Source organism: Grampus griseus (assembly GCF_964374135.1).
Source record: "Grampus griseus genome assembly, chromosome: 14".
NCBI lineage: Eukaryota > Metazoa > Chordata > Mammalia > Artiodactyla > Delphinidae > Grampus > Grampus griseus.
Window position 1 is genome coordinate 16,995,591 of NC_139008.1, and position 17,468 is coordinate 17,013,058.

The 17,468-nt window shown below is 54.3% G+C and overlaps 1 protein-coding gene across 5 annotated transcripts in view; it reads left to right on the forward strand.

Annotated features, from left to right (window-relative positions):
* GSG1L (GSG1 like) overlaps nt 1-17,468 on the forward strand; it is a gene marked incomplete at both ends in the record, with an annotated part of 218,812 nt that overhangs the window by 193,532 nt on the left and 7,812 nt on the right. For all 5 annotated transcript variants that reach the window (XM_082671356.1, XM_082671357.1, XM_082671359.1 and 2 more), the window contains one exon: nt 13,538-13,605. In XM_082671356.1, the coding sequence (XP_082527482.1) occupies nt 13,538-13,605 (68 nt within the window). The remainder of the gene's footprint in view (nt 1-13,537; nt 13,606-17,468) is intronic.

Genomic DNA, 17,468 nt, shown 5'->3' on the forward strand with positions numbered 1-17,468 from the left:
GAGGAGGAGGGCTCCTCAAGGTCACATCTGATCACCTGAGTCCTTAGAGTCCTGCTGGGAATAGAGAAGATGACAATAAATAGTAGGTGGATGTATGGATGGATGGATGGATGGACGGTTGAGTGGATGGACAGATGTATGTATGGTTGGGTGGGTGGTTATGTGGATGAATTGATGGGTGGATGGATGGATGGATGGATGGATGGATGGATGGATGGATGGGTGGATGGATGGGTGGATGGATGGATGGATGGATGGATGGGTGGATGGATGGATGGATGGATGGATGGAAGGACAAGCAAATGGTTATCATATTTCCTGGGACCATCTCCTAAATAAACTACCTGTACCCAAATCTTTATCACAGCCTGCTTTTGGGGAGCTGATTGGACATGCCATAATGCCTTTTGGTGGCAGGGAACTGAAAGGTTCTCAGGACTGATGACAGAGTCTGAGGAGGAAAAGGGGGAAGGAGACTTGGAGCTGGGCAGCATTGAGGAGTTGGACTCTCCGTGGGGCACATGGAAGGGTTTAAGCCAAGAAGTATCATGGTGGAGGGTGGTGGGGGCCACACCAGAACCTCCCTCTGACTGCTGCAGACCCCATCATCTCTCCCTTGCCCCATGAGCCTCCTTTCTGTCTCTTGAACACTACAAGCTCATCCCCACCTCAGGGCCTTTGTACTTGCTGTGCCTCTGCCTGGAATCCTCACCTGGCTGGCTCACTCAGGTCATGGCTCAGATGTCACGTATTCAGTGAAGCCTTCCTTAATCACTTCATCTAAATTTGTACACCCCCATACACGCTGTCCTAGTCACTCTTTATCACTGCTATTTTTTCATAGCACCTACACAACCTGACATTATTATTATTATTATTATTATTATTATTATTTGCGGTATGCGGGCCTCTCACTGTTGTAGCCTCTCCCGTTGCGGAGCACAGGCTCCAGACGCGCAGGCTCAGCGGCCATGGCTCACGGGCCCAGCCGCTCCGCGGCATGTGGGATCTTTCCAGACCGGGGCACGAACCCGTGTCCCCTGCATCAGCAGGAGGACTCTCAACCACTGCGCCACCAGGGAAGCCCCTGACATTATTTTATTTGTTTATCTGTTTGGTAGTTTGTAGACCGGGAGCTCCATGATGGAAGGGCTCTGCTGACTTCTTCCCCACTGTATTTTGAGCACCGAGGACTGGGCCAGGCACCTAATAGGTGCTAATTTAACATTTTGGGGGTTAGTTTGGTGTGTGTGTGTGTGTGTGTGTGTGTGTATGTGTGTGATTGGCTGAATACTTCTCTTTGGAGACCTCAGCCCTGACTGCCTCGTCCACTTTCAGCTCAAGCCCCACCATCACTGGGCAGGTTCAGCATCCCAGCGCCCCTTCATCAAAGTCCCAGGTCAGTTGTCCAGTCCTGGGCCTGTCAGGTGTGGTCAGGGAGGTCAGGCCAGCCTGGCACACAGGCCCGCCTTGCTCACGGCTGTGGAAAGAGCCCATCCACTAGGAAGGTGGTGATGACTGGCAGAGCACGGGACCCGTAGTAGGTGCTCAGGAAATGTTTACAGCAGCTGCGTGAGCAGCCTGGTGTCTAAAGCTGCCCCATGAACACCGCATCTTCTGTCACCTGGGCTGTGGGAGAGCCCGGAGCATCATGGGCTCCCTCGTTCTCCTGGGGCAGAAGACAGGACCTCTTTGTACCTCATCAGCAAGAAGCTGCTGTTCGCTGGTCCTGAACAGCTCAGGCCCCAACGATGTGGGAGAAGATAAATGCTTCCCAGCATATGTGCAGAATATCACTTTACACGTTCATAACTTGAACATTTTGCAGAGGTTCATCAAATTTTATTTCCCTTCCTCTCCAAGGAGAACATTTCAGCTTAGCTGGGCTGTTCATTTTTTTTTCTTTCTTTCTTTTTTTTGGTGCCTTCTCTGCAAAGAGCTCAGAGCACACAGACAGATGTCTACACAGGTCTGTGGGGACCCAGCAGCAGGGCTGAACTCCTGCAGTGGCCAGAGTTCCTGAAACCATAGCCAGGGACGTGAGGGGAGAGATCCTTGAGCCCCCCTGCCCACGTTTCTTACTCCTTGGGGAACAGGGCGTGTTGTGGAGAGAATAGGGGTGTGAGGGCCCCCCTGACCTGAATTTTCCAGTTCTGTCTTCTCACTGCTATGTGACTTGGGGCAAGTCACTGAGCCCCTCTGGGTCGATTTCCGCTGACCTACAGTAGGAGAACCCAGAGCTCTCGTCATCTCGGGAAGGCTCAAATTGGACCCAGGTCACGTGGTAAGCACAGTGCGTGGCACATGGAGGGCATTTCATGGGTCCCTTCTGCGACTGATACAAAGTACAAAGCTTGGGAATGACTAGTTTAGGATGGAGGTGAAGACAGTGTTGTGGATATTGGGCATCTAAGAAGCACGTTAATAACCACAGCAGGGGCTTCCCTGGTGGCGCAGTGGTTGAGAGTCCGCCTGCCGATGCAGGGGACACGGGTTCGCGCCCCGGTCCGGGAAGATCCCACATGCCGCGGAGCGGCTGGGCCCGTGAGCCATGGCCGCTGAGCCTGCGCGTCCGGAGCCTGTGCTCCGCAACGGGAGAGGCCGCAACAGTGAGAGGCCCGTGTACCACAAAAAAAAATAAAAATAAAAAATAACCACAGCAAACAGGTGGGTGAGGTGCGAGGTGGGCTGTGAATATGGAAGTGCTGTGGGATAAGACGTGCCCTTGGAGAGGGTGCAGGTTTTCCCAAGTGCCCCCCGCCCCCGCCCTTGCCATTCCTATCAGCAGAGAGCCACCCCTGACTGAGGACAAGACGGTGCCCCGTGGAGGCTGATGGAGTAGGAGGGCCCGTACTGCCGCCCACCCCACTGCACCCTGTCCCTGTCTTGCTGGACTCTTCTCTGCAGGAGCCAGTTGTGAGTCTGAAGAGTGATCGGGCAGATTCCGAACCATTTTCAGAGGTTGTGAAATGTAGTGGTGTGTGGAAGAAAGGTATGGGTGTGTGTGTGTGTGTGTGTGTGTGTGTGTGTGTGCATGTGTAGGGGCCAGTGTGCCCCTGTATGTTGGGCTTGTGGGGGAGGGCGAGCCTGCTTCCTCTGAGCAGACTTGCCTGTCCCAGCTCTGAGAAACGTCTGGCATTAAACCCTCCCAGCCTCACCCTGCCTATCGTCCCCAAGAAGGGCGTCTTAATCGGGCCTCCCAGTGGAGGGTCGAAAGCTGCAGGACGAAAGGTAAATATCTGCACATCGGGGCTTTCTTGAATGCTTGACGTTCAGATCTCGTTTAACAATGCGGGGAAGGAAATGAGACCCTGTTGGATTGGACTCCAGGGGGAATTCAACTGAGCCAGCATCCCGCTCCCGGGGAAGCCGCCGTGGGTGGGTGGGAGCAAAGGGCCGGGGCCTCCAGGGAGGAGCGCAGCTGGCCTCCCCAGGGTCAGATCACCCCGTCACATGCCCTTGCTCCAAGGCATGAGGTGCGTGTCCCAGTCTCTGAACCTGTGCATGCACTGTATCTGCCTCCGCGCCAGAGCAGTGAGCTTTCTTGGCTTCTGCTCTGTCCCTGACACCTAGAGCCACAGATGCTCAACAAGTTATTAACTATCCGTAGTAATTATATTGTTCATTATAGTGGTGCAGTCCCCTCTGTTGCAAGCACTGTTCGAGGGCCTTACCTGTACACTCTCACTTAACCCTGTGGAAGCCACGAGGAAATAGACCTGGGCTGGAATGAGCTCTGCAGTTTATTAGTTGTGAGTCCCCAGGTGAGTCACTCACCTCAGAGCCTTCCAGCCTCTTCCATCACCTGCCGCCCCCCCCCCCACTCTGGTCTAGGGAGCGCAGCAAATCACCCTGGGTGCCGTGATGGGGTCTCCTGGAGGTCACTCCAGGTGGAGGGCTGGGCACCCCGGGAAAGACAGAGGCTAGAGAAGCCTTCACAGACGAGACCCTCAAGCCAGGTTTTTAAGGGTACGCACAGTGTGCATGGCCAGATGGGCAGTGGGTGGGAGAAGGCGTTCCCAGGCACAGGCAACAGTGCGAGCAAAGGCCAGGACAGGCAACACGCAAGGGTAGTTAGGAAACTCTAAGCAGTTTGGTGTGATTTGAGAGTAGGGTATGGGTGGGAGTTTGGCCTGGCTGTCTCATCTCTCTCGTCCTCCCACAGCATTTGGGGTGGGGGGGGGCTGGCGCAGTAGCGGACTGGATGTTACTGGGATGAGAAGGCGGCATGGGGACCGTCCCCAAGCCTCCTTCCTGGGTGCCAGGCCTCACGGGGCTCTGGGCAGATGCAGAGCAGCTGCACCCCAACCTGGGGGCGATTGGCTTGGACATAAGTCGTTCTGGCATAGTGGCGGACCACCCCCTCTTTACCCATCCCCACGACTGGAGCAGAAAGGGCCGTAAGGACCCCACTCCCCACTGGTTCTGCTCTCTCTCCTGTCTGTTGTCACGAACCTTTGGAAGGGCTAGTCTTCACCTCCTCACCTCCCCTCATGGCTCGACCCACTGCAAGCTGCCCTCCACCCCTGACTCCGCTGAACCAGCTCCCAGAGGCCTAGATGATGCGCACACACCCTCCCCCCCAGCTCCCACCAGCCACTCTTCTGGTCTCCAGGCAGCCCTTCCCACCCCCTCCTCCTTGTTCTGTTAAATGGAGATGCTCCCAAAGTCAGTTTTAGGCCCTTCCTCGACATTAGCCTCGGCGGCCACATACGCGCCAGGACTCCTGAATTCTTAGTCCCCTCCTGACCCCCAGCCCCATATCCAGCCGCCTCCCTGGTGTTTCCACTCTGGATCTTCAAAGGCATCAAAAATCAATACGGCCAGTACCCACTCATGATGGTCTCCCCCAAACCTGGCCCTATTTCCACACTCCTCCCCAGGGTCGTCCTGCTTGTGCAAGCAGACATCTGCACATCATGTCAGGACACCCCAAATCCAGTGATTTTCCCCTATGGGTGGGTCACTTCTCTTTGTCTTCACTCCCGTCATCTTCGTCCAGGGCAGCAGCTCTCACCTCCTACGTGGAGGTGAGATGTAAAGCCCACATCTGTCCTCCCCCAGCAGCCAAAGCCTCTTCACTATGCTAATGTGATCAGTGTGCCTCTACCCTCATCTTTCTGCTAAAACACTGCAGTGCCTCCCCACAACCTCAGGACAAAGGCCCAGCTCCCCCCCCCCATAACTTATGAGCCTCCCTGTGGACCCGGGCCCCTTTGCCTGCACACAGCTGCCCCTCCCCTGGAAGTTCCCCAGACAGAGTCGTTCTTCCATGCAACCTCAGGATGGCTGTCCTCTCTATCTGGGGTGCCCCCCATTCTTCGCCTTGTTGGTTCTGGGCCTGCAGATCTTACCTCAAGCATCGATTCTTTTTTTTCTTTTTCTTTTAGAATCAATTTTATTTATTTTTGGTTGTGTTGGGTCTTCGTTGCTGCGCACGGGCTTTCTCTAGTTGCGGCGAGCAGGGGCTACTCATCATTGCGGTGCGTGGGCTTCTCATTGCGGTGGCCTCTCTTATTGTGGAGCATGGGTTCTAGGTGCGCAGTAGTTGTGGCACGCAGGCTCAGTAGTTGTGGCTCACGGGCCCTAGAGTGCAGGCTCAGTAGTTGTGGCGCACGGGCTTAGCTGCTCTGTGGCATGTGGGATCTTCCTGGACCAAGGCTCGAACCCATGTCCCCTGCATTGGCAGGCGGATTCCTAACCACTGCGCCACCAAGGAAGTCCTCAAGCATCGATTCTGAACTGGACTGAATTCCCCCGTCCGTCCTCTCTCAGCACTGGCCATGGATGCAAGTTCCGCAGGGCAGGGATACAGGTCCACTCCCTTCTTTATTCCCGAGTAAGGGATGGATGGAGAGGGTGACAGCAGAGGGGAAGGAGCCTTGTGGGGAGGTCGCTGGTCAGTCTGTTGGCCAAGGTGACCTTTGTCCTCTGGGAGCTGCCACTGGTCTTGCTTGCATGGCCTTTCCCACCCTGCTGCCGCCATGCTGAACAGCACGCTGCTCAGGTGCACTCACCTCTGCTCACCTGGTCTTTTGACTTTTGAGATAAGTCAGGTGTAGAGGTTTTCATGTTGTCAGGGGCCTTTAGAACTGTTGAAGGCGGGCACGGGGTGTGGGGGTAGGGGCTCCACTGACGCTAGTGATTGTTTTCCTGAGTAGTAATTTCTAGCCCATGCTGTTCCCAAAATAATCTCAAGGCGCTGATATCTAGAGGCGTCTTTTTAAAACCCAGTAGAGAGACAGGAGGTAGAACTGTCAGCCACACACGAAGGTCGGGGGGGCACTGGCACCGTGGCTATTTATCCTCCCTGTATTTTCCAGCCGTTCTGTATCATGATGAGCTTACAAAATGGCAAGAGAGAGAAAAAAAGAATCTTTTAAAAAAACCCGTTTATTTCCGCCGTCTTGTAATGGCACTTCCGCTGGGATGTCATAGAATCTTAATCTCCCACCTGTGGTCATTTATTTGACAAATTTTCTTTTAATTTCATCCTTCATTCCATCATCAGTGCATCATTTAAAAATCATTGTATTCGGGCTTCCCTGGTGGCGCAGTGGTTGAGAGTCCGCCTGCCGATGCAGGGGACGCGGGTTCGTGCCCCGGTCCGGGAAGATCCCACATGCCGTGGAGCGGCTGGGCCCGTGAGCCATGACCGCTGAGCCTGCGCGTCCGGAGCCTGTGCTCCGCAACGGGAGAGGCCGCGACAGTGAGAGGCCCGCGTACCGCAAAAAAAAAAAAAAATCATTGTGTTCTTTGTCCTCTGTGACTGTTTCTTAGCCATTTAACCTCTGAGACGTGTTCGAGCACAGCTCCCTCTTACCTGTCTGTTTCCACTCTCGCTGCTTGAATATTACTTCTCAGGGATGCCTCGCACCTCTCGCGAGGTGCCCAGAAATTAGAGATGGCGCCATGGAAGGTTCAGGGCCCTCCCAAGATTAGCTCGATGACCAACGCTTTGTGAAAGGAAAGCGAAAAGAACAGAGTGGTCCTTGAACTGGAAATGATCCTGCAGGACAGCTGCTCCCTGACCTCCATGTTTTCTCCAAATCTCAGCCCAGTGGAGGCGGGAGGGCTCCGGGTGCCCTCTTTCCCACCGTCACTACTGCGGGCTCTTCGGTGAAGCTCATTTGCAGCTGGGACTGTGGGGAAGGCACTGGAGGCCTGGGCCCACTGGGTGACAGCCCAGGACGTAGAGGGTGACTGGGCTGACCCTTTACGGAGCCTCACAAGTGCCCAGAGCCCAGGGTCCAATGCCTAGTTCCTCAGATGTGGTCTGGGGCCCAACAGCATCGACCCCACCTGGAAACCTGTTAGAATGCAGGCCTTGCCCCAGACCCACTGCCCCAGACCCACTGAACCAGAATCTGCATTTTTAAAAGCTCCTCGGGTGATCTGTGGGCACTGGCACATTTGGGAAACGTTGGGCTAGAGGACAGAGCAGATGCAGCCCGGTTATGGGTCAGGAGGTGGACATGGCCAGTAGAGGCCAGTGGATAAAGAAGGGTTCTACACCTCAGTGCTACTCAAAGTGTGGTCCCTGGACCAGGGCCCATTTGCAAATGTCCATGATGATATAAGGAGAGGAACTGAGACACGTGTTTGGAAACTTTCATAGTGAGTTGATATTGCTGGTACACCCAAGCTTACCTTGTGTGTGTGTGTGTTTCATTTTCTAGCAAATCATTTTTATTGTATTTTATTAAAAATTTGGTCTGAGGTAGATTGAAAATTAAGGGGGAAAAACCTAGTCCTTTATCAGATGGTCTGAGAAGCCCACCACGTAGACGGCCACTTTATACCAGGAAGTGACTGGAAATTTGGGAAACAAGCCAGCCTGGGGCAGCAAGAAAGGGTTTGGCTTTGAGGATGGCGCAGAGAGGGCCACGGCAGCTGGAGCGCGTGCTGGGAGCTGCGTGCTGGGGAGGCCTGGGGCTCCCGCCACAACAGAGGTAAGACCCGGTAGACCTCTTGCCAGTGCCCCAGCTGCTGTGGCCACACTTGGCTCTGGAATTAGATGGGCAGGTGCCAGGGGTCTCTCCGTAAGACAAGACGTTTGTTCACACCATCAAATCCTCGGAGCCTCCCTGCTCCATCGCTTGCGTCCTTCTCTTCTCTCAGAAAGAGCAAATGCCCAGGCTCAACCCGATTCCAGATGTTGTGGGTCATTGGGGCAGTGACTCTGTGACAGTGTGGTCACACCCCCCGCCGCCATTTGCACACCTGCTGGCTGTTCTGGGAGAGCCCGAGTTGGATGGTGCCCAGCCCCGCTTTCCACTGGGACCTCCTAGTGTAGGTGTACCCATGGTGAGTCTGACAGAGCATCCCTTGCCAGCCGGGAATCTGCAGGTCACAATGGAAACACGCTTGGGCCCTGTTTCTTTTTCTTTTTCTTTTTTTTTTTTTGCGGTACGCGGGCCTCTCACTCTTGTGACCTCTCCCGTTGTGGAGCACAGGCTCCGGACGCGCAGCCTCAGCGGCTATGGCTCACGTGCCCAGCCGCTCCGCGGCATGTGGGATCTTCCCGAACCGGGGCACGAACCTGTGTCCCCTGCATCGGCAGGCGGACTCTCAACCACTGCGCCACCAGGGAAGCCCGGGCCTGTTTCTTGATAAACCTGAGTTCAAATCCCTGCCCTGCCACCAGCCAGCTGCCGGGGTGGAGCTGGCCCATGAGAGCAGAGTGTACAGATGCCTTCCTGGTGCCACGTTCAGTGACATCACACGTTCAGTGATGTCCAGAGGTGTTTGACACTTTGAAGCCTTTTCTCTGCTTCAGATCAGCCGTGCTGGGAGTCTTCAGCCCACAGAGGTCCACAGACACCCCAAAGCAGAGCACCCTCTCTTGTAGAGGTGGTTGTTGATCTTTACCAGCACACCATTAGACTTTGGGCAAGTTACAAAGTTTTCACATCTGTAAAATGGGGATGATGGTAACGATGATGACGATGGTAGTGCCTCTGTGGTTGGGATACAGGTTTGAATCAGTGTAAATATACCGCAAATAATGAGGATTTAAACAATGTACAAGTTTATTTCTCTCTCCTGTGAAAGTCTGAGCAGTTACCTCTGTTTCTGTCGCCTTTCCCTAGGGCTCATGCACCTTTCTGCACATCACAGCATCGGTTCACTCAGCCTCTGCTCTGACTCTCCTTGTCCCCAGTTTGGGGAGACTCTTCTCTTCTGGGGCATAAGGCTGTGCTGTGACTCCCTGTGCTTCCCTCTGCCCTGAATCCAGAGGTGTTTCATACTTTGAAGCCTTTTCTCTGCGTCTTGGAAAACATCCCTTTCCTGACGCAACGAGGTCAAAATGATGAGATGAAAGGAAGGGGTGTATGTGGGGGTTTTTGAGGGGAAGCATTGGTTAATATGTTAAAATAATAGCCTTCTGCATCAGGAGCTGGGAGGTGGCGTCACAGAGTGACCGACCGCAAAGGCCCCAGCGATGAGGATGACGACAACGATGATAATAACAGTTATGACAGTAGCAAGTGCAGGCGGTGCTGTAAGAACGCCAAACAGATGGAGCTGGAGCATGTGTTATTCACTGAATCCTCATGACAACCCTAAGCGTGGGTACGTCATTATGCCCATTTATCAGATGAGGAAATCGAGGCTCAGGGATGACAGGGACGTGTCCAGACTCAGAGAGCTAGTACATGGTGGAGCCACCGCTCCACCCGCTCACAGAGGAGACGCTGACACCCGGAGAGGAAGGTGACACAGCAGGTGCGTGGAGGGCCTGAGGGGCCCTGGGACCCACCCGCTGCCCCTTCTGAGCACTGCTTCACCCCAAGCATCCCCCGCTACCCCTTCAAGGCACTTATTTAGATTCGTGGGTCACCCCTCACACCACCATCAAAAAAAAAAAAACAAACCTGTCTTCAGAAAGCACATAATATTTCCTGCAGGACGTACTTCAAATTAAAGAAGATAGTCATCTAGTGACATTTGAGTATTTCCTTTTCTTTCAATACAAAGGTCAGCCTCCCTGGATGAACCTGGGCTGCCTCCCCGGTGGTCTGCTCTTAGCCTTGGCTTCCTTTCCTCAACCCCCTGCCTCCCTACCTACCCCACTCTCCCTTCCCTCCCTTCTGACATTCTTTGGGATACTTTGTGCCATCGCTGTGCTAGACCCAGAGACTACAAGTGGAGAAGGAGATAAACTCCATCCTTCTTCTCTCTGGGTTTAAAATCTTTGTGGGGAGACCAATGATTAAACAGATTGAAAACCAGTAGTAGTGCTACTCTGTTCTGAGCCCTCCCTCTGTGCCAGGTCCTGGGCTTCTGACCTCACAACAACCAGTGGGGTGGTGGTAGCTGTCTTACAGTCATTCCTACCACCACTGTCCTGCCCATGGCCACATAGAAAACTCTGGATCACAGAGATTCAGAGCGGGTGAGCTGTCCATTAATAACAGAGCTGGGCTCAGCCACGATCCCGCCTCACTGCAGGGCCCAAGGTCTCAGTTGTGCCCAAAGCATCCTCTTGTCCTCACGTGTTTTCTGCCAGGAAGCACGGGGGTAGGGGGACAAAGGGTCACAGGCGTTGCCGTAACCGAGCGTTAGCCACTCGCCAGACAGCTGCCAGGACCCTGCAGACCGTTTATTTTCATTGGCGAACCTGGTGGAGAGGGCTGCATTTGTGCAAGGAACCAGCTCTTCCCAGAACGGCCACGCAGCACAGCAGAAAGACAGGTAGACCTGGGCTGGATCCCAGCTCCCTCTCTGAGAGGCGAGCGCGTCCTGTGGCTTTCAGGATGCAGCTCCAGCATCGCTTCCTCCTGCGAAGCCTCTGCTGGTCCCGACACACGTGAATCTCAACCCTGGCTGTACACTGTGATCACCGGGCAGCTTGAAACTCCCCTGGTGACTTCAGGGGGCCTCCACATGGAGAACCACTGGCTAGACCAGAGGTTAAACCTACTATCTCCCGGAAGCCAAGTCCAGGCCACCAACTGCTGTACATAATCATCTATTAAACAATGTGCCCTGGGCTTCCCTGGTGGTGCAGTGGTTGAGAGTCCGCCTGCCGATGCAGGGGACACGGGTTCGTGCCCCGGTCCGGGAAGATCCCACATGCCGCGGAGCGGCTGGGCCCGTGAGCCATGGCCGCTGAGCCTGCGCGTCCGGAGCCTCTGCTCCGCAACAGGAGAGGCCACAACAGTGAGAGGCCCGAGTACTGCAAAAAAACAAACAAACAAACAAACAAACAAAAAACCCCAATGTGCCCATTTGTTTGCATATTGTCTGTGGCTGCTTTTCAACTGCAAAAAAAAAAAAATCAGATTACAAAAAATCTGTTTAATTTGAGGCTATTTATGTAAAAAAAAGTATTAATTCTGAAACCCTAAACTACTATCTGTGGTGATCTCCCTTCATGGAGGTTTAATTATAGGGGGACTTTTGCTCTGTCTATAGGGTTGGATTTTTTTTTTTCCCCCCGGTACGCGGGCCTCTCACTCTTGTGGCCTCTCCCGTTGCGGAGCACAGGCTCCAGACATGCAGGCTCAGCGGCCATGGCTCACGGGCCCAGCCGCTCCGCGGCATGTGGGATCTTCCCGGACCGGGGCACGAACCTGTGTCCCCTGCATCGGCAAGTGGACTCTCAACCACTGCACCACCAGTGAAGCCCATAGAGTTGGAAATTTTTAAACAAGCCTGTGCTATAAGGAAACTAACAAGAATGTTTCCACTAAAAAACAAAAATCAAAAAAACAACCAACCAAACAAACAAAAATACATCTTCCCTTATACTGAACCTCCCTTGAACCTTCCTATAGCGTCAGTTATCTATAGGATATCTGCCTTCCTATAGCATCTACACTCAGGCCTTTGTTCTGCCATGTGGGGCTTCCTAGGCTACAGAAGGTCCTTGTTAATAAGATCTGTGTTCAGAGTTTGTCTGCTGGGAAGCACAGGCCTATAGCCCCTGGTACAGACATTATCGTAGGCAATCCCGAAGTGTGTTATTTAATGCATGGGATTTACTAACTCGTGTGCATGCTTGACTTCTTGCTTGACTAGAAGCTCTTTGAGGGCAGAGACTATGAAGTAGACATTTCCACCCTCTACAGCATCTGGTACAAACTACACAGAGCAGGGCCTCAGGAAATCCCTGCTGAGTGCGTGAATGAACAATGTTAGGAGACCCAAATTATCATTGCATGAGTATTTCTTTCCCTTCTACTGGGGACACTTCTGGCATTGCTTGCTTGTCAGTCACCGCCTGCCCCACGTCTCCTCTAGCCCCAAGCTTCTGGACACAGCTATGCAACTAGGAATAAGAGTGATGGGAAGAGTCAGAAAACAGGGGTGGGGCATTTGCTTTGGAAAGAATTGAGACATCCTTGTGTGAGAAAAAAGAGGAGAGCAGTGGAAAGAAGAGGAGGGTGGGGAAGAGGGAAGACTCCATGCTGGGGGCACTGGAGAGAGTGTAGGGGGCACTGAAAGTGAGATGTGAGATGAGAGAGGTTCTAGGACAGCTGCAAGGCAAGTAAAAGCAAAGCAAGGAATAGAGGGCCGATGTCAAGATGCAGGGCCACAGATAAGGAATTGGGGTGCTTTCGGTGTTCTTTAGGACATACAGTAATGGTTGGAATTGTTTCTACGTTGGAGGCCTAGGTTATGTTTGTCTAAAGGTGAGGCACGTGTGGACCGGACCTCGTAGAGCTCTGGAATGTATTTGGGTTACACGTGGATGAGTGCCATGTGGGACTGTGGCCCTGCCCATTCTCTGGCTCAGTCATCGGTGGGATGGGGGTGAGGGTCTGGAGCTGTGCTGGAGAATCTGCAGCTGCTTCCACTCTGACGCCTCCTCTGCTCTGTGCTTGTCATCCCATCCCCGGCCAGGCCAGTAGAGACAGCTCCCTCTGGAACTGCAGTGATCTTGAGATGCCAGAGGAGAAATGCTCCCAGTTGTTGGTGGGAAAGAGCGCTGTGGCAGAGGTCAGAAGACCAGGGCTTTGTTTCTATGTAGAAATGACTTTAGGGAATGTTTTGATTTAGTTAAAGAAAGTGACGCAGCGAATAAAAGTCCTTTGCCCCCAAATCAGGAAATAGGGGTAAGTTCAAAAAGAAGGTTCTAGATTTAATCTGCTATATTCTTATTATCTGGGGTTAATCACCACTAACCCTTTGGTATATGTTCTGGCAAGTAATGTTTTGTGCATATTCGTGTGTAATTTTTAAGCAAATCAAACTGTACACATTCTCGTGTCATATGCTATTTGCATGTGATTGAACATCTTTTTGTGAGAGGATGTAGGTTTGCATCCCTATTCCGCCTCTAATTTATCAGCTGCATGGCACCTGATTGGTCACATCACCTTTCAATACCTCAGTTTCTTCATCAATAAAATGGAACGATAACGATGCCCATCTCACAGGGCCGAGGGAAGGATCCCGTGGGACGATGGGCCACGTTGCTTCGCAAAATGTTCCCCAGAGGGGCGGGGCTGCACTTTTCCAGGTCCCGGGTCTCTGCCGGCTCAGCCTGCTTTTTCTTACACGGGCTTTTGGCTTCTTTTCTTTCCAGGATGGAGAAGGGGGATGGGCACGAGGAGGACTTTCGCTTGGATTGCCGCCACGAGAGATACCCTGCCCGTAAGTGGCCTCACCTGCAGGAGCCAGTGCTGCAGATTCGTGAACTGTCTGAGAAGAGAGGACCCTGGAGATGGGCCAGGCCAACCTCTCCCTGCCCCCCTGCATTCTCCCCCACACACATACTGCAGATGGCGAAACTGAGGCTGGGGTCTTAGCAGTGCAAGTCTTCCGCACATGGCAGCCACGGCCCTTGCAATGGGGTCGGAATGCTAAGGGAGCAGGAGGGACACGGGGGTGCCTTAAAGACAGGCAGGCGAACCACAGCTCCATCCAGGCCGGGGTTAGCCATTGGCTGGAAGGGACAATGGCTCCGGGGCAGAGCTAGCCGAGTCAGGGAGGTGATAGCTCACAAGATCTGTCTGAGCAGTGGATACTGGTGGCAGCTCAGAATGCACGGACTTCATATGCCTCACTGTGGGGGTCAGAATCTAGGGCTCCTATTCAGAAAACAAATGTCTGGACCAGAAAGCAAAGGGGAGGTCAAAGGAGAGAAAGGCCTTGCTCTGCACAGAAAAGAAAGGAGCTGAGACCAAAGTGGCAGAATCTCATCCGAGCCTGCTGAATGCCCACCCCGGGCTCCCTGCCCACCTCACTCTGCACTAAGGGCTTTTTATGCCTGATCTCCTGTTCTTGCTGACCGCCAACCCCTACAGCCGGGATTACTAACCACACTTTGCAGAAATGAGGGCTCAGAGAGGTGGAGCAACTTGCCTAAGGTCACACAGCTTAGCTAGTCAGTGGCAGGGCCCTTAGAGCAGGTGCTGTCTGTGCCCTGCCTGTATCTCTCAGACCTTTTAGGAAGCTACGAGGCCTCCCAGCTGCCAGTATCTGCATCTCTGTGCCTGGGGGCTTACCCCACCTCCACCCACAGAAGGTAGGAAGTGCCAGGGAAGCTGGCATATAGATACTCCGGCTCCCTCGCCCCTTGAGTGGTATCGCCCCGAGGTGTGTGATTTGCAGGATTAGCCAGGTTTACCAGGTCTAGCAGCTGCCTGGGTTGGCCGCCTTCCCTCCCCTGGGCCACATCCCCGCCTCTGTCAAGTTTCCCTGCATCTTTGTAGTGTCACCCCTTTGCTCCAATTCCTATCTCAGGGTTTGCCTCTGGGGAATCTGAACTAAGACAGCAGAGATTTAAACTCAGATTTGTCTCCCCCCAACCCCTGGGATCCTAGTAACAGAGTGAGAAATGGCTCTGCTGAGAGGAGAAGATGGAGGCGGGTGAAGGAGCCTGGGAGGAGGCCCGGCTGGAGAGGAGGAGAGGGTCTGGTCTTCACGCTGAGGGAAGAGGCTCCTGTAGGAGACACCAGCCCAGGAAGATGTCCAGAATGCTAACTGCCTACCCGAGGAACTGGGGTGGTTGCTGGGCCCACAGACTGTGGCTTCATGGCAGGTGTCAGGGTGGGGGGCTTCCTGGAGGAAGGGGTCAGGAACCAGGGCATGGAGGAGGCTGGGGAGCACCTGCCTCAGGGATAACAGAAGAGAGCAGGAATCCACCAGAGGGGTTCAGGAAGCACATGGTAGGGACACAGGCTGAGAGCCCTGGCATGTTCCAGAGGGCCACCGGCTCCCCTGCTTGGGCCGGAGCCCCCTGAGGCCCCTGCAGAGTGGGCAGGAAGCCCTGGGTGGAAAGAGGTCGTGGGGGCAGCTAGGGAGCTGGGAGGAGGAAAGGCCAGATCCCTGAGGGCTGACGATGGAAGAAAGAGTCCAGAGAGCAAATCTGGCCCTGAAAGCAAGCCCTGGGATGGAAAGTGAGGACAGCCAGTGTCGGCGGAGCTGCAGAAGCCCTGCACCCCCAACCCAGCCCCTCACCTCTGTCCTGGCGCCCACTTCACCTCCCAGGCATCACATGCATTCCCCAGGTCAAAAGCCTGCAGAGAATTCCACCTTTCGTGCCCTCGGCAAATACTGAGCTGTGCAGACCCTCTGTGCGGGCACTGGAGATGCAGCTGGGAGTCAGAGCAGACAAAGCTCCTGCCTTGTGGGGTGGGAGTCCAGAGGGAGGGAGAATCAGGAAAGAAGTGAACTCAGAAACAAGCATGGTGATCTCAAGTGCTAAGGAACGTATGCTAAAGAGGGATCGGGGGAGGCCTCCTTAGAGCCACCTCTTTGAGGGGCCGCTGGAGCTGGGGCCTAAGGAAATAGATGGAGTCAGTCAAACAAAGAGCCTTCCAGGCAGAGGGGCCTGCAGGTGCCAAGTCTCCGCAGCAGCCAGCACTGGAGCCCACGTGGCCGGAGCAGGGAAGCGATGGGGGTTGGGGATTGGGATGCGGGAGGAGACGGGGCTGGGGTGCCCAGGAGGCAGGACCATGGGAAGGAGCTGGCTCTGCAGTGGGGGGGAGGGGCATTGTGAGTGCGGAAGAGACTTGCCCAGATTATTTATCTATATCTGTATCTATAGCTGTGTCTATATCTGTGTCTACATCATCTTTACCTATATCCGCATCTATCCATCCCTCCTTCCATCCATCTGCAATGTGGGAAAAGGATGGGAGGGGAGGAAGAGTAGAGGCCAGCAGACCAGCTTAGATGCTGTCCCCTCATCCCCCGGAGTGACGGTGGCCTGACCTGTGGCAACAGAGATAAAAGTGGGAGGATACAAGAATTTTTTGCCGGAAGAGCCGTCTGAGTGCTTTGTGCTCCTGTGGAAGCAGATCCTGAGATAAGGACCCAACAGCAAGCACCTTATTTGGGTGATCCCGGAAAATACCATAGGTGCCGGGGAGGCGGACTAAGCAGGGAAAGGCAGGCAGGTGGAAGCCGTGCTCCAGGCTGGTCATCACTGTAGGCCCTGCTGGGTGACCTGGGGAGCCAGTGCAGAGCACACGGTCTGAGTTATCCCCCCCGGACATGACAGTAGCTCTCCTCAGGCGTTGTTCGAAGGCTGCTGGGGCAGGGTGGGGTGCATGAATTCTCCTGGGGTGGGTGGAGAAAGCTGTGGCGCCATAGGTCAGCAGCCTGCTCCACTGGGAGGGAGGGCGCACCCACAGCCTCAGCTTGTGTGACTTGAGGTGACAGGTGGAGGCGGCCAGGAACCTAAGATACGCGCAGAACTTTCAGGCCAGCAGTCAAGGGCCAGATGTCACCCGCTGATGGACCTGGAGAGGACGAGTTTGAGGGGCGTGTAGGGTTGAGGACAGAGATAGTTGAAGCTGGGGGACTTTTGAGACCGTCGAGGGAGATTGTGTGGGGTGGGGAGAGATGGAGAAGCCACGAGGTCCTAACACCCTGGGGCTCAAAGAGAAGCGTGGAAGCCGGTGAGGAAGGGCCTGTGGCTCCCACAGGTTTTCCAGGTCCCAGCCTCTTGGGGAAGAAGGAACCTCAGAGTCCCCAGCACCTCTGCCATGTGTGCCTTTCGTCAGGTAGCCGAGTTATCCGGATGGCTGTCTTTCCCCGGGGACCAGCGGAGGCACTGGGGTCTCAGTCACAACAGTGAGGAAGAGGTAGACCCCATCTGCTGTCGGAGCTGACGGGGAGGCACCCGAATGTGGGCTGGGCACACCCCATCTGCCAGACCCCAGGCAGCGTTTGGGGATGCGGGGCCCAGCCACCTGTGGACTGGGTCCTCACATGGTTCATGGGCTGGAGAGCAGCCTGATCGTCTAGGGAAATGACACCGTCTCCAGAATGCGGCCTCTTAGCTGCCAGTGGGATTTTGGCCAAGAAAATGTTTTGGAAAGTCCTGGACAAGTTTTGCAATATTTCTCTACTGAGCAACTGCTCAGATCTGGTTGGCGTACTGACTTGCCAGCAGGACGCACGGGTGGGGGGAGGAGTGCCAGGGAGCCTGCATTATTAAGCACTTACTGTGTGCAGGTCCCGCTCAGCACTTCACAGCCGTCTCATCTGATGGCTGGCACAGCCCT